This window comes from Equus caballus, chromosome 8 (assembly GCF_041296265.1).
Source record: "Equus caballus isolate H_3958 breed thoroughbred chromosome 8, TB-T2T, whole genome shotgun sequence".
NCBI classification, from domain to species: Eukaryota; Metazoa; Chordata; class Mammalia; order Perissodactyla; family Equidae; genus Equus; species Equus caballus.
In genome coordinates, this window is record NC_091691.1 from 75,740,540 (window position 1) to 75,757,671 (window position 17,132).

At 53.4% G+C, this 17,132-nt stretch overlaps 1 protein-coding gene across 41 annotated transcripts in view; it reads left to right on the top strand.

The window, feature by feature from the left end:
• Window positions 1-17,132, top strand: part of CTIF (cap binding complex dependent translation initiation factor) — a 296,979-nt gene that overhangs the window by 100,457 nt on the left and 179,390 nt on the right. For all 41 annotated transcript variants that reach the window (XR_011421048.1, XR_011421049.1, XR_011421050.1 and 38 more), the window contains 3 exons: window positions 7,438-7,511; window positions 8,708-8,812; window positions 15,379-15,454. Coding sequence is in view for 31 of the 41 variants with exons in the window: in XM_023647782.2 (XP_023503550.1) it covers window positions 7,438-7,511; window positions 8,708-8,812; window positions 15,379-15,454 (255 nt within the window). In the remaining 10 variants the exon portion in view is untranslated. The remainder of the gene's footprint in view (window positions 1-7,437; window positions 7,512-8,707; window positions 8,813-15,378; window positions 15,455-17,132) is intronic.

Genomic DNA, 17,132 nt, shown 5'->3' on the forward strand with positions numbered 1-17,132 from the left:
CTCACTTCTCTGGGAGCACTTCTGCAGAACTCCTAGGTCACCCCTGGACCGAGTGAGCTCTCAGCCCCTTTCCTGCCTGGGCTTCTGTGTTTCTAAGTCTGGTGCTGGCAGAAAGGGAGACATCCCTGAGGACTGAGGAGTCCCAAGAAGGCCTTCTAGTAAGGAGCCCTGAAGGGTGGGATCCCTTCTCTGCACAGGAGCATCAGGCAGGTGGGGGACTGGGGACCCTTGAATGGGCCTTCATTACTTCAGCAGATGCCAGACAGGCAGCCAGCCAGAAGCGGCCTCTGGTGTGGCTGGACAGGTGCAAATAACACGGCCGTTTAAATCCTAAAGTATGAACTTAATTAACTGAGAAAGAGTGGGCAGAAAGGGTTAACTTAGCAGAAGTCTACTTGGCCACAGGCTTCAGTCATTATCTCCCACCTCTCCTGGACTTTGGGTCTTAATTTGAAGAGAACAAGGGTAGAGAGGGAAGGGCCAGAATGGACAGACAGGAAAGTTCCAGCATGAAAGGAATGGCTTTTCCTGCTCCTGAACTCAGCTGTGGGGCCTCCCAGGAGGCTCTCTCTGCTAGTCTCTGCTCTGCCATTCTCCTGCCCTAAAGGCCCTTCTCTTGTAAGGGGATTAAAATATTGGGGGTCCATCATTGACTTTCCCACCAATATGGGGGTGCTGTCCTTGGTGCTGAACGCACACGCACACGCACACCCACATGCTCATGCGCGTGCACACACACAGTTGCCAGGACAAGACTCCTTTCTTCCCCAGCACCTCCCTCTGCACTTGGCTCCTTACCTCCTCTCTGCTCAAGCAAACCCTGGTCACCCTCAACATCTGGTTTAGTTTGGGCCTGAGAGGAGTTTCAGACCCGGCCTACAGGAAGCCCCTGTCTTGGCCTAGGATATGCCTTTGGGTCCTTTGGTCCTCAAACATTTGGTGTAATGTAAAAAACTCCCCCGGTGTCTCATACATTCCACCTGTTCTCCTCCAACACAACATGGGAATTGCCAATCTAGTCCAAATGCTCATGGTACAGAAGGGGCAGCATAGGTCCGAGGAGCCACAGTGACTTTCAAGAAGCCCTCAGGAAGCAGCTTGCAGACCTAGAATCCAGCTTTGCCCACTCTCAGTCCAAATCACGTTGCCGCTTGTGGGAAGTTTTCCCTGGAGTCTTAAAGCGACTCTGCTTTCTCCTTCAGAGCCTGCAGCATGGGTGACGTGCATCATGTCACGTGATGTGTGGCTCCATGCCATCTTCCATTGTGCTCTCCATTTCTGTGACTCCTCAGTTGGGTGGTAAGACCTTCGAGGGCAGGGACGATAGTCTTAGGCCTCTTGTGGCCCAGCATTGTAATAATTTACCATTGAAGGTGATAGATCAGAGCTGGAGGCAGAGGAGTTGGGGAGGGTGTCCTTAGAGAGGAAGGAGAGAAGTTTTGTCCATTGTGTCAAGGGACAGCCCTCCCCATCAGCTCCCCTTGGAACCCTGTGTCCGTGAAGTGAGAGAGTCCATGTTAGGGTCAGGCTTGCTCTTGGCTCTCATGATGGATGGAATCTAGGGAAGAACATTCTGCACCGGGAAGGGAAATGGACTGGGACTGTGAGCCCTCTGAGGAGCAGGGGCTGCACCGCCCTCTTCTCTCAGGGGCCCAGCACCAGGACCTGTACAACCGACTGAGAGCACCTGGCCCCTGTTGCTGCAGCCTCGGGGTTTCAGTTGCAGGAGACCAGGGCCAAAGGCTGGCCACCCCTGCCTTGGTGTCCCATGGCGCAGCTGACACAGCAGCAGACATTCTGGGGAAATCCAGACTGACATACCCTCACGTCCTCTAGTTGGAACTTCACCTGTGACCCTCCCCATGATGGGGGGTTGGGGGAGATTCTCCTACTGCCCCCTGTCCTATTCAGCCAGGTTCTGTCTAATTTCTAAACCCTTGCAGCCTGGAATTGTCGACACACACACATGCACACACAGTCATGCACGTGCACGTGCACAAGCAAAAATCACTCTGCAGTTGTGTATTAGTAAAGAAAAAACAGCAGCACAGAAGAAGGTCCTTTTTCCACTGCACCTGACTTAGCCTGTTCTCCTACTGTGCAGTGACTCACTCCCACCTTGCTTCATTCACTCACGCACAGAGTCCCCGTCCCTGTGCATTCCAGCTCACACCCCATATTCCCTCACTACAGGACATTTACTCCCTCCACCAGTGCTGCCTTCCCAGATGTGGGCAGAGATGGACTCGGAGAACCCAAATGTTTATAGGGGATGGATATGTTACTGCGTTATGGAAATCTGCAGTGGAGTCAGAATTTATTTGAATAATGTAACTGCATAGTGCGGTGGTTAAGAGCATAAACTCTGGACTACTCTGCGTTCCCATCCTGGGAACTAACTCTGTGAATGCGGACAACTTCTCTGAGCCTCAGTTTCCTCATCAGTGAAATGGGGTGATGCTACCGTCTGTTTCCTGGGCTTGTAACACATGGGAAGTGCTCCCATGGTGCTTGGCGGTTGGCGAGTGCTACTTCAGTGTCTGCCATTGTCAGCGTCTGGAGTCCATCCTCCCCTGAGCTGGGGGTAGCTGTGCCCCCCGCCCCCCGCGGGGCCCTCTGAGAGATGGCTTTAGTCTCCCTCCCCGTGGGCAGGCTGTTTCCATTTCTTCTTCCACATGGTTTAAAGTGCTCATTATCCCTTTGTGATCTTTTCTGAGTGCACTGCGGTTCACTCTGGCGTGGGGCCCCCTAATTGCCAGTAAAAGGGACTGTTGTGAAGGATTCAGCCGCGTTTAAGTGCTAAAAAACGATCCACTGAAAAGGGTGATTGTTTCTGATAGGGCTTCTCAGAACCTTGGCATTGCAGCAACCTGGGGGGCAGGGGCTGGTCACCTCGGGCCGGGGAGTGGGTGGGGCTCAGAGAAAAGCTGTGCTTAGCAGGAATTGCAAACTGGAGAGGGTGCTTGGAGAAGCCAGGGACGTTTTTATGGAGAGCTCTTAGTGCCTGGACACTTAGCCCTTGTTAAAAAATGTTTAATGACTGATGCTGGGTCCCAAGGCTAGGATGAAGGGCCGAGTGGGCAGGGAGGTATAACAAAAAAGTGAAGCTAGGGTTCCTACTGTCGAGGGGATGACGCACTAATTGGGGAAGAGGGTCAATGCAGAGAGCTTTAGATGACTGATTCCCAAAGTGAGTTCCATGGAACCCTAGTCCTACAAAACACTCTATGGAATAAAGAGGAAGGATGGAGTGGATTTCTGGTCAAAGGAGTTTGGGAAATACTGCATACTATATTGCCACCTACTTGAAGAGTCAACATCCATCTGAGACCAATAAAGGCACTGAGAAGTTCTGCAGTGAAGTAATTTATTTAACGATTGTTTAACTCTCGTGTCCCAAATATTTGACTAAGGAGGCTTTTTGAAGTTTTCCCCCTCATGAAACTCTTTTTAACATCCAGTGTTTCTAAAAACAGGTTCTATGGACCACCCCAGGTGCACTAAATTTAAACCACCAATGCTCCCCTCCCTGGGCGATTTGGATACACATTGACATTTGGGAGCCAGTGGGTTAGTGTTTCTAGAACACCCCTGGGGAGCTCTCAGTCAAAGAGTCAGGAAGAGAACCAGACACTGGGGCGTGCACTGTGCAAGCTGTGGGTTCATGGGGCACGAGCGTCAAGGAAACTGCAGAGTGCAGGGAGGAAGGGTCTGGAGCTGGATCCTAACAGAAATGCAGACGGGGGTGGGAGGGTGGGCAGGGTATTTGTCTGTTTTCTCTGAGTCCAGGATGAGTGTAGAGGCCCAAAGAGGAATATAACCCTGTACCTTCGGCAGCTTGATGTGGCCTCACACTAGTTCACTAGTGTGAGCACCCATGGTGTGAATACACGTGGTGTGAACACACGTGGTGTGAACACTAGCATCATGCACTCCTAGTGTGCCAAGGAAGCCAAGGCCTCTGCAGCTGAAGACTGGGGCTTGAGGAGGCAGGGGTGCCTGGGAACAAGCCAAGCCCTGGTCACCTTCTTCTCCATCCTCACCACTCTTGTGGGTCCTCAGTGTGAGTCAGGGCTGTGGGTGGTTTGGAGAGTGAAGTGGGTCTGGCTCCTGGTGTGAAGTTCCAGAAATCAGACTGCAGTCTGCCTGTCTGTAGGTCTGCCTGTCTGCAGGCTCCTGCCCCTCTGGCTTCTCTGACGTCTCTAGATACTAAGGGTTTGTGGAACAGGTGCCGTGTGTGTGTGTGTGTGTGTGTTTGGGGTTGCAGGGTGTGAGGGTTGGTGTCCAGAACTCAAGAAAGAAGGACTATCCAGCCACTTTTACAGCTTCCAGGGTTTTGGTGGGATCTGAAGCCACGTGGCGGGGTGGCCCTGTGGTCAGCTTGGGTGCTGTCAGCCCAGGGCTAGCAGGCCCTGGGGATGGGCGTGGGAAGTGCTGGGTTCCCGGTTGTCCAGTTTAGAGTCAGCCGCTCTGCCGAGGGAGGCCTGGCCCCTCTGGGCACTCCCTGGACCACCACCTCGGTATCGAGAAGGGACAACTAAGGAAGGCCCTGCAGGTGAACTTCTCCCCTCTCTGGGCTGGGCTTGAAGGAGATAGATTGTGCTTCCAAGCGCCAGGCTATCTCCCTAGCCCCCCTTGATAGAAGGTTACCTGCTGTGATTATATGCCTGTCACATTTCATTGCAATGAACTCCGAGGAAATGTCCAGATTCTTGTCATGTGCTGCACTGATTGTGTCAAATAGAGTGACAATAAGTAGGTCATCCCCTGTGACAAGATTTTCATTGTGAGCTTCCCCAGAGACTTGCCGTCTCACCTGTTAGGACACCAGCCTTAATGAGGGCTAAATTCCTAGTATATTCAACTCAGAGGTGCTGGCGTGCCACAGCCCTCGCATGTCCTATTCAGTGGCCGAGGGTCCCCATTCTTGCCCAGGCTCATCCCCTCCTCCAGGTCTGCAGAGTTGCACAGCCCCAGGGTGCCGTCCACATTATTCTTTCCCGGAGGCCTATCCCCAGGGCATCCGGGGCTGTGCAAAGATGAGGTTCCAGCACCTTGGTCTGCAGAGGGCTCCACTCCTGGCATTTCTGTTCCTCAGCTTTGAGAATCAGAGTTGCATTGTCAGTGGGGAGGGAATGGAGGCAGGAGCTACATCAGAGTGAGAAGTAACGAGACCTAACCCAGTGGAAAGGGACAGGTGAGAACCAGCACGGAGGGGCCACAGGGGCAGGGCCATGCAGGGCACAATGAGCTGGGGCAGAGGCATGTTAGTGGAGACTGCTGGCCTGGGTGATGGAGATGCTGGTACAGGCACAGGGACCGGGAGGGTGAGCCAGTGGGGAGGGTGGAGGTTTGAGGAACAAGCTGTTTCTGGGAATGGCAAATATCTCTGAATTTTCTGGCATGTAAAATAGGATTCAGGTTATCTACGGCGGTTGAGGAATATGTTTCCTGGGTTGCTGTAAGGATGGGCGAGAGTGGTGGGGATTCAGTGAGAAAAATGTGTGGAGAGAGTGTATAAACTATGAAGCATTGAAAAAATAGACGTGTCTGGCGGCCGGCTGCTGTGGCTCCAGAAAGAGCCCTGGTTGGCATTCTGGCTCCGCCACTCACCAGCTGGGCCTCGAGACCTCCCTCCCTGAGCTTTGGTTTCTCACCTCCGATCAGAGGTGGTAACAGCACATCAGGGGTGGCCTGCAGATGCACGGAGAAGTGGCCTTCCTTTGGAGGATATCAACACTTGCGTGCAAATGGCAGGGGCATCTCCTCCAACAGCTTCTGCCCTGTCACTCTTTCCCATCCGTCAGCCAGGGGCCTTTGCCTCGGACCCGAAGCAGTCTAGAGGCTGGCAGGTCCCCCTGCCAGGGATGCTGCTTCAGAAGAGGCTAGAGCCCGAGTTTGAGATGCCCAGGTGCCCTCTTAGCCTGAGCGTAGCACCCCCACTTCCAGGCTCTGGTGTTCCCACCAGCTGTGTGCGAGGGGCCTCAACCCTCCACACAGGGGCTGATGGTGACCAGCCCAGGAGGGAGGTGCCTGCACCCTCCGCATGCCCTCGAGCAGCCTTCAAAGGGTATTACACTCATCCCTGTGAGACGCTTTGCCCTCCCGCTATGACCTTCTCGTCCCTTTCTCATGCTTATTCTCTCTCCCCACCCCTGTTCCCTCCCCGAATGCTGGGGCCTGGAACCCTAGGATGGCAAATCCATCTTGACATTCTAATCTGTGCATCAGTCTTTCACACACCAAGGCAGCAGGCTTGTGCTTCCTCCACCGACAGGGTAGAGTCTGTTTAAGCAGTCGACAGGCATCTGAGGTGGACCTACTGGGTACCCAGCTTGACACCGTGGGGGCACAAGAAGAGAAGGTAACAGTCGAGGAGATTAAAACTCACTTAGGGTCACGGACAAACTGTGGATTCTTTTGTTCCACTTTACGTTTGTGGGATGGTTTATGCTGTTACACGTTGTTTTGATTTGTTTGTTCTTGCTGCTGGGTAATATTCTAGGATGTGAATATACACATTTGTTTGTCCGGTCAGCTGTTGGCAGGCACTGGGTGATTTCCACTTTGGAGCTATTATGTATATGGCTGCTCTGTACCTCTGTGCTACCTACTGTTGGTGAACATCTGTGCACGTGTTGGTTGTGTTTATACCTGGGAGGGAAGTCCTGGGTCATAGGGCATGGACACGCTCAGCTGTAGTGGAGGCAGAAGTTTTGTTTTAGAGCATGATGGTGGAAGGCAGACCTTGGGGGTAACCAGGGACGCGTGGCATCAGGAGTGACGCAGGGAGCTGGAGCTCTTGTTGCAGACATCATCTGCCAAGGGGCAGAGAAGCCAAACCATAGAAGCTGGATCAAGTAAAGTGTTTTCCATCTATGGGATGGGTCATGTAGGAAGTGTCGGAGGATGAATACTGGCAGGTGGACTTGGAGAAGTTCAGTGGCTGGCGTAGCCTTGGTCAACAGGGACTTGCTGGTGCTGCCTGATTTGGGGGAGATGGGCTTAACTCCCGAAGAAGTCAGTCCCCCATCATGGTCCCTCCAGGGTGTCTGCCTCTGCAAAGCCCCTGCCTGGGGAGAAGCCGCTGCCGTCATGCTGGCCATGGTGGTGGTGGCTCCTCAGTGTGGTGGCTTTGAGGAGAGAGCCAAGGACTCGGGGCAGCAGAGGCCTGGCTGTTTCTGTATGTGACCGCAGAGCTTTGCCAAACCCCACCGAAGCGAGGGCCCACGCCCGCAGGGAGGCTGAATCCTCCTGACTCTTTCTGAGTGTGCCAGCCGGGACGCTCACTCCCACCCAGAGTGAGCAACCGAGGGGGATGGGGAGAGTCTCTGCAGCCTTCTCCTGGTTTGGGACTTGGGGACGCCTTCCAACCCTTGTTCTCAGTGTCCTGGCCAAGCAAATAATGCCACCCCTTTCATCCCCCGTCTCTTCCAGAATGGCAGCAAAGACAACTCTCTGGACATGCTGGGCACGGACATCTGGGCTGCCAACACCTTTGACTCTTTCAGGTAAGCCCCTCTTCCTCTTGTCAGTGGCGTGTGGCTCCGGCTGGGACCTCGGCTCACTTGTCCTTTCGCCCAGTGGGGTGTTTGGGGGCTGAGTAACTGTCGAGAGTTCACTGATCAGGAAGTGGGGAGAAACAACGAGAGAGAGGGGTGAGGTAGAGAGGATGAGGCTGGAGAGGAAGGAGGTCAGAGAGAGGAGAGCAAAGGAAGGAAAACTAGGGGAGAGGATGGAGGGGAAAAAGAACGAGAAGGGAAGTGGAGGCAGAGAGGAGAGAGAGTTGACGGAGAGGGAAGATGGAAGCCGACAGTCCAACCACAGGGAGAGGGAGAGAAAGCAGAGGGGAGGACTAGGGAGGAGGAAGAGCAAAGGAGAATGACACATGGGGGCGTCAGCCTGCTCAGGTCAGCCCCAGGATCGAGAGCTGTGCCTGCAGACCCCACCCCTCTCGCCTGAGGAAAGGTCTGGAGGAAAGGAAGCATTGTCAGTGGCTCAGGCTCTAGAAGGTTCCTGATGGGCCAGGTTGGAAGGACAAGAGTTGGCCAGGGTTCTTCAGGATGTGGGGACAGGGCCCCTGAAGGGTTTGCTAATGTCCCCCTGCCATGGTGACCACTCCTCTGGGGAGTGATGGCCTCGGGCCGTGAATGGTGGTGGCCTTTAGCTCTGTCTGCCCCTGGCCCTGGCGCTGGCCACCCCCGGGGGGTTACTCCAGACACACCCCTGGCTCAGGCTCACCCAGCATGGAAGCGCCGTGGGTCTCCTGGGACTGGAACTTGCGGGACCTGGCCTCCTGCTTCCCACTGACTTGCCTTATGTACCTCAGAGCAGCCTTGTCCCCATCTTGAGCTGCTGTCAGAGGCTCCCTTCTCTCTCCAGCCTTTCTCAAATGTAGGTGCGAAAACAAACTCTCACATGTTTGAGGGGGACCGCTGTAGAGTGGGCATCAGGCCCACACCTGTGTTCTGCCGGTGTGCGTGACTGCCCGGCAGGGTCGAGGGGAGAGGAGGGCCTCGCAGGCAGACACCTTGGGCTCCATTCTGAGTTAGGGGTCCCTGCCCAACCCCTGCCCTTGGCCAATGGGTGCCCTCCCCTTCCTGCCCAGCTCTTTCTGAGGATGCTTCCGTGCCCAGTTGAGGGCGGTGCTTCTCGTCCCCATCAGCAACTGAGCTTGTCACATTTCTCGCCCTCCCTCGCCCTCTAGTGGTGCCACCTGGGACCTGCAGCCTGAAAAGCTGGACTTCACTCAGTTCCACAGGAAGCTGCGACACACGCCCAAGCAGCCCCTGCCACACATCGATCGTGAAGGGTAAGGGGCGGCCGGGGAGTGAGGGGGGCTCTTACATAGAGATGGGGTGGGGTGCAGGACAGCTGTGGCTATGCCGGAGAAGCTGTCTCTGCAGCACTGGGGTCACCCAGGTGGCTGATGTCTGGAGAAGCTCATCGCCTCAGCCCTGCAGGCTCACTGGCCTCTCTCTGGAACCCCTCCACCCCTCACTGCCCAGCGCCCTCCAGCCACACTGCCCACTCCCCTTCCTGACCACTCACAGTGGCCCTGCTTGTCCGCAGTCTAGTGCAGCGGGTCTCACGCCAGATCAGAACCGCCTGGGGGCCTGTTAAAACACAGATGGCTGGGTCCACCCCCGAGTGTCTGATGCAGGAGATCTGGGGTCGAGCCTGAGGATGCACATCCCTAACAAGCTCCTGGGGATGCTGATGCTGCTGGTCCAGGGAGACCACTTTGAGAACCACCCGTATAGTGGTTGATGTAGCTTGGGTTGTCCCACTGTCTACCTCCTTCGTGTGTCAGTGCTGCCTTCCCCTTTAAAGACCGGGTCAGGGCATCGTCCAAATGTTCCCTAGCTGCCCTCAGGACAGCAATGTGACTTCAGCCAGACTCAGGGTGTGGGGCAGATGGTTTCTTTTCCTTCTTTCTTTTTTTAAAAAAATTTTATTGAGATAAAATTAATGATTTTAAGGTGTTCAATCCAGTTACATAATACTGTGTAACCACCACCTCTATCTAGTTGCAAAATATTTTCAACACCCTAATATAAAACCTATTAAGCAGTAACTCCCCAGTTCCCCCTGCCCCTGGCAACCACGAGTCTGTTTTCTGTTTCAATGAACTTACCTATTCTGGATATACATATATATATGGAATCATAGGTGGTCTTTTATATGTGGCTGCTTTCACTCAGTATAATATTTTCGAGGTTTATTCACATGGTAGCATGTATCAGTACTACATTCCTTTTCATGGCTGAATAATATTCCATCATGTGGATATACCACCATTTGTTTATCCATTTATCTGCTGATGGTTATTTGGGTTGTTTCCACCTCTTGGCTACTGTGAATAGTGCTGCTGTGAACATCCATGTATAAGTATTTGTTTCAGTCCCTGTTTTCAGTGCTTTTGGGGTCTATGCCTGGGAGTGGAATTGCTGGGTCACACGGTCCAATTCTGATACCAGTTGCGATTTGTGTTATTTTTTCCAACACCGTCAGGCAATTTTTTGACACCAGCTGGGTGTCCTACAATTCCACTCAATTCTGACACTGTCTACCTGGACATAATGTCAGATCCCACAGGTTAAGGGCTCAGTGCTACAAGACTGGCCCCCTCCTTCGGGTGCCAATCAGAGTCCAGGTTGTCACCTGTGCTTCTGACTCACTGGCTATAGGTAGAGGTTCCAACAAGCCCCTCCTTGGGTTCGGCTAATTTGCCAGAGTTACCCACAGAACGTAGGAAAACGTTTTACTCACTAGATCACCAGTTTACCATAAAAGGATATAACTCAGGAGCAGCTGGATGGAAGAGATGCACAGGGCAAGGAATGGGGAAAGGGCGAGGAGCTCCCATGCTCCTCCAAACTCGCCACTCTCCCTGAGTCCACACTAGTTCATCAGCCAGGAGGCACTCGGACCTCATCCTTTTGGGTGTTTATGGAGGCTGCATTACTAGGCATCACTGATTGAATCCTTGGCCATTGGTGATTGATCCAATCTCCAGCTCCCCTCCCCCATCCTCAGGTTGCCTAGGGGCTTTCCAAAATTCACCTCATTAACATAAAAGACACTTTTCTCACTTTCTTCACTTAAGAAATTGCAAGGATTTTAGGAGCTCTGTGCCAAGCCTGGGGACAGAGACCAAATATATCTTACTAATAAATTACAATACCACACATGGTAATTTTGTGTTTTAACTTTTTGAGGAACTGCCAAACTGTTTTCCATAGTAGCTGAATATTTTACATTCCCGCCAGCAATATACAAGGGTTCCGATTTCTCCACATCTTTGCCAACACTTGTTATTTTGTGTTTTTTTCTTTTTTCTTTTTCTTTTTTTTTTTTTTTTTTGGTGAGGAAGATTCACCCTGAGCTAACATCTGTGCCCATCTCCCTCTATTTTGTATGTGGGATGCCTCCACAGCATGGCTGATGAGTGGAGTAGGTCCATGCCTGGGATCTGAACCCAAGAACCTGGGCCACCAAACAAAGCACGTGGAACTTTAACTGCTCGGCCTTAGGGCCGGCCCCCATTTTTTTCTTTTTTTAATTGTAATCATGGCTGTTATTTTTCCAGTCCTTCTCTGCCTACTCTTGTCTCCCTGTCACTTCAGATCTACACATAACTGGTATTATTGGCCACTTTCCTGCATTTCCCCTGTCCCCTCGCTGCCACTCTTTACCCCACTCCACCCCTGCTGGCCACCCCTTCTCTTGGCAACATGGGTTCACCGCAGTGTGATGAGCAACAGCCAGGGACGGAATGTTCTCATCCCTATTTCAGACATGAGAGAAATGAAGCTCAGAGAGGCAAAGCATCGTGCCCAAGTAGCAGAGCCATGATTTAAGGCCTTCGAACGCCATCCAGTGCCCAGGTCATGACAGCAGAGCATCCTTGAATCGGCTTCGCCCCCTTCAAATTTCATGCAAAATTGTGTGCAGGCGTCTATTTTTCTGGACAGAGGCCCATCACTCACATCAAACTCCACCAGGGGACCCCAGCCTCTCACCACACCTCCTGTTTTCATCTTCCTGCCTCTGTGGTTCCCTCAGAACCTCTGGGATGGTTTTCCTCAGGGTGGAGACGGGAGATGGCCTTGAGCGTGGAGGCACCCTGACAGAAGGAGGCAGAGCACAGCGGAGGCCCAGCCACGAGGCTCCCCCGGCTCTGCCTCGAGCCCTGCACCAGCTCCCTGCAGGCTCAGCCCTCATTGGCCAGCCGTGAGGCCGTTTTCCCCTGAGCTCCTGAGCTACATGGGGCTGCGTTCTCCGCACTTCTGAGTTTAGGCAACTGACCTCTGCTCAGCAGATCGAGTTCACGAGCAGGTTTTCAGCAGAGGCCACATTTCCCATCTGCCTTGTTGTGGGAGATTGGGGTGTGCAGTGGGAACAGGGGGGCATTTTGCACTTCTGAAGCCCAGTCACAGGGCTGCTGGGTCCCTGCACGGTGCTGGGTCCCGTGAGGAAAACACACACACACACAGTATAAAATATGGTCTGCTCAGAAGGACTGTTGGCTCTATTGTTAAAAGGAGACATGAACTCATTCATGATTGAGACTGTATAGGAAAAAAAAGACTCAGTTTTGTGGTGTAGACATTTAGAGAACACACAGTACAAAATAAGCCACTAGGTGGGTGGTTAAATAAATACAAAGCGGGTGGGAGAAGATGAACCGTCTCGGAAGGCTTCGGGAGAGAGACGGCATTTCACTGGGAAGCCCCATGCTCCTGTGTCCCCTGGGACCACTCAGATGGCGAAACTAGTGGGGAAACTGAGGCTCAGAGGACAGAAGTGATGGTGCCGCCTCATGGACTGAAGGTGTCGGATGGGGAATACGTGAAGTCAAAGTTTCTGAAGGCATCTGCACAGTTCACAAATTAACATCAGAACAAAATACTATTTGGCGGTGGTGATAAGTGACTATCCAGGGGAGGAAAGATTCCCCTTGTGCTGCAGGCCATTGTCCCCTCTGAAGCCAGAGGAACTGGCTGCACCCGCTCACCAGCTGCGGACCAGGCTCCCCTACTCACAGGAGCCTGCCACATTTGCTGACAGTGACCTGGGATCTCCCACAGACACCTGGCTCTCTGGCCAAATCCTGTCTCTCCCAGGTTCCTGGGGGGAGTCTGGGTGCAGCATCCTGTGGCCACCTTGTGGCTGGGCCAGGAACTGTGTCCCTCTCAGGAGCCTGCTGCACTAGGGACAGACTCCATGTGCCCTGCCACTGCAGCATCTCTCGGAAGCAGGGCAACACTCGGTTGCCAAGGCTTCCCGCAGCCCATGTTTCCATGGAGGGACAGAACTCAGAGAGGCTGTTGCCTTGGAAACCCTGTTGGCAGCAATGACTCAGCTGGTCTACCACAACCTTCTGCCCCCTGAACCCGCCGTCCTCCGGGGGGTTCTGAGCCCTGGACTGGGCAGCCTAGGGGGACAGCAAGCCGTCCCTGCACACTGCTCGCTGCAGACCGCAGCAGCCGCTGAGGGGAGAATGAAAGGCCGTGGCTGGGCTGGGCTGGGCTGTTGCACGCTGGCGAGTCCAGAGGTGTGTGATAGCCACACGTGACCTGGAGGAGGGGCGTGTGAGCCGCTCGAGTCAGCCAAGAGTCCGCAGTTCCCTCCTCCCCCTCTGCCATGGCACGTACAAAACACAGATGACTGCACGCAGTTGGTGCCTTCACAGGCCAGCCTGTCTCTACCAGGCAGATTTGTTTCCAGAACATTCTCCACCTCCTTATTTGCAGCCCAGCACATCACGAGGCCGGGTTGGGGAGGAGGGAGCGAGAACTCTCCTCTTTTCCCTCCTTACACCCCTCCCACCGCAGCTCCACCAACCAGAACCCAAGCTGACCTCTGGCGCCCTTTTGGCCCTTTGCACCCCCCTACCCGACTCCGCGGGAATGCTGACATCTCTGGCCACACGCTCCCGCTTAGCTCCAGTCTCTGCCCCGCTGCCCTCTGCCTCGGGCATCCTCCCAGAGTGGGCCTGGCCCGCTCACGCCTCCCCTCCCTCCCCCTGCCCCAGACTGTTCTGGACGCTGCTCCTGTGTTCCCGGAGTGACCTCTTGGCCCTGACCGGGCGCTCCCACTGTGCTGTGACACTGAGGTCAGAGGAGGGCCCAGTCTGCACATTGTCTACACTGGGGCCCAGTCCGCACATTGTCTACACTGGGGCCCAGTCCGAGTGGAGCCTGCAAGGAAGCGCTTGTGAATGGGGACGTAGATCGTATCCCTGCGCCCTCGTCAACCCAAGCCTTGCTGGGTTTGCAGCCACATGGTTTCTCCCCTGGGGTTCCAGGGCTCCTCCTGCCATAGGACTTTCATGACATATCTCATGCTGCTGCCTACTGGTGCCCAGGATTGCCGCCCTGTTAGACGAGCTTGGGACTTGTGTCCTAAGATCCATGAGCCATCGGAGCGCAGGAACCACGTGCGATTTATTTTCCACGACTCCAACGGAGATTGACACAGCCAAAAACACAAGAGATGCTTGGCAAATATTGAACCAATAAACGAATTACTCTTAAACTTGAGAGTTGCGTTAACTCTGCAGCTGGAAAATGCTGCCACCAACCCACCTGGCAGCCCTCACCATACCTCGGTCAATGATAATAACAATACCTACTGTGCGCCGTCTGTGGGCCAGGCCCCGCTGCAAGGGCTTGCCTCATATTGTTTAAAACTCACCACAACCTGGGGCGGTAGGAGCTGTTGTTGTCTTCACTTTGACAGATGAGGAAACTAGGAGACCCAGGAAAAATGAGTAAACGGCATGGGGCCTGGCTGGGTCCAGACTCTTTGCTCTTAATCTCTGCACTGCTGCTATTCGCCTAGAACAACAGAAGTAATAGTAACGGCAGCAGAAGCCGTCCTAGTAGTAGTAACGTATTCACCTTATTATTTATTTTATTATGATTTTGTTTAATTTTACTTATATGTACCATGATAATGTATTTACCACTTATGGTACTATATCATTAAATGGTATATTTAATGTATATATAAAGGTATATATGCATGTGTATGTGCCGGGCACAGTTCTAAGCACTTGGATACATTAACTAATTTAATCCTCCAGCCACCTTATGATGTTGGGTACTATTAATTATCCCCACTTTACAGATGAGGAAATTGAGGTCCAGAGAGGTTAAGTGACTAGTGCAGGGTCACCGGGTATTAAGGGATGCAGCTGGGGTTCCAACCTGGCCATTGGGTTCCAGAGTCTGCACCTTTAAATATGCAGAAGATGTGGCCCTTTGCCAGTGAAGCAGGGCCAGCATCTGTGGCCGGGGGGTACACCCGCCCACAAAGGACATGAAGAGAAGGCATCAGTATCTGAGTGGGCTTGCTGGACTGGCCCAAAGTCAGGCCAAGGAGAGAGGAAGCCCCACTGGGGTCCTGTGTGTCCTCAAGAAAGTTGATTGGTCTCTGTTCATTCATTTTCCCTTTGGTGTAATGGGGCAAGATGATGGGCTCTGAGGGGAGCTGTGACAGGCTTTGGGGTGTTCATCAGCAAGGAGCTTAGCATCTCTGATTGGATGAGTCGGGGGACTAAGGTATCTTTCTCATCTCCCTATGGATTGGATGTCGCATTAGTGCCCTGCTCCCCAGGCTGGTCCCAACATTGTCGCCTGCATGGAGTCCTTTGTCCTTAAGGAAGGGCCTGTGTTGCCAGGCCCGAGGAGGGGGCACATCTTAGGGGCCGCTTCCTCCCTGTGGGACAGGCTGATTCTGCAGGCCTTCAGGGAGGGCAGGACCAGGAATCTCCTGAGCATCCTTGCTCTTCCTGCTGCTGGACTGGATGCTGGTCAGGATGCATAGATGTGCTGACCTTTGAACACCTTTCTGTCTTTTCTGGTCCAGGTGTGGAAAAGGGAAGCTAGAAGATGGGGATGGGATCAATCTGAATGACATCGAGAAGGTCCTCCCGGCCTGGCAGGTAGGCACACGTGCAGATGCTCCAACACCTGCCCCCCAGGTCACGATCCTGGGCCTGGGCAGGGCAAGCACCACTGCTGGACCCTGCTCCCTCAGGGTGTCACCAGAGGTACTGCACCGTTAGGTGGGCAGGGGTGGGAACCTGCCAGGGTCCAGGGCGTCCCACTGTGAAATGTGTGCAGCAGCCCACTGTTGACTATGCTGTGGGCACAGATGGTGGGCCTGACATACCCCAGAGATGAAATGGGCCATGCGGTGGCAACTGAGCGCACTGGAAGTTTTTGTCTCTTGACTGAAGTCTCTGCAGGGGATGCGTCCTGCAGTATGTCCCTGGCGGCCTGGGGGGCAAATGTGGTCAGGGCTATTTTCGGGCCTTTGAAAAGTAGAGTTGTCCCCCAGCCTCCAGGTGTCTGCTGTGCTTACTGATTTTGTCATTGATTTGGCTCCTTTCCCTGAATTGGGCCAGGCTCTGAGCCAGGAGGATTTGCTCAGCAGATAGCGAATCTGGGTTTCTAGATGCTTCTGGTGCTGGTCTTTGGACAGAAACAATAGGAATCCTGCTGCTTCCAGGGATGGGGTTGGGCCTGCTGCAGGGGGTTGGGGAGAGCACGGTGAGAGCAGCAGCCCCGAGCATGCCCTGCCGGTGACCTGCCACCACCTCACACACCACCTTCTCCTCTCTCTTCCAAGTCACTTGCTATTTCACCCACATCCATGCTACTCTTCTGGCTCCCCTTACGGCTTTCCCACCTGGCTCAGTGTTCGTGCCTTGAGCCTGTTAATGAGACACAACAGAATTGGGGGAGGCAGCAGAGTTCAGGGGTTAAGTGCTTGGTGTATGGACCCCAGACATGGAGACCATGGAATCCTGGCCCTGGCACTGACTAGCCAAGGGGTGGGGCTAATTACTTACCTCACTCTGCCTCAGTTTCCTCCTGTATAAAATAGGACAATAACAGTATCCACTTCATGGGATTATTAAGAAGATTGAGTTCATGAATTCATGTGAAGCACTGAGAACAATGCTGGGCACATAGCAGGTGCTCCTACCCTATGATGGGGGACCAGGCTCTGGGGCCCCTCTTTGTTAGGAGCTGGGAGAGGGAGCAATTTCCTGTGCCCCATCCCCACCTTGTGTGCTTTTGCTAAGTGGCTTCTCAGGTGGTGCAGAAAGACTGGATGAGAGGTCGGGAGAATCCAGGTCTGGACGTCTGCCACGGATGCTCCCTGTGACCTGTCCTCCATAGATCCCAGTTTACTTATCAGAAAAAACTAAGACACAGTTGGACTAGATCAGAGGTCTGCAAACCCTGAAGCCCTTGGGGTTTCCCAGAGGTGCCCCAGGGGTGCTGCAGGGGGTGAAAAAGCAAGCTTGGGGGGTCCCCCGCTCAAGCACACTTAGAACTGCTCTGCCATGTCTCTAAATCAGTCTTAGGCAAATAGTTTCATTTGAAGAAATGGTTTCTCTACGAAACAGATTTTGAAAATCATCAGACCAGGGTCCCGCTCAGATTTCATATTTCTTCCAGGAACAGTCAATCAGCAAGTATTCTTGGTTCTGCAGGGCCCACGTGTGACATAAACTCTTAGAGGCTGCTGAATTGGAGGTCTTCACCCCCACCTCCATTTTCAGTCTGGAGCCACACAGTGGAAGAGCTTCGATATTCACACACACACAT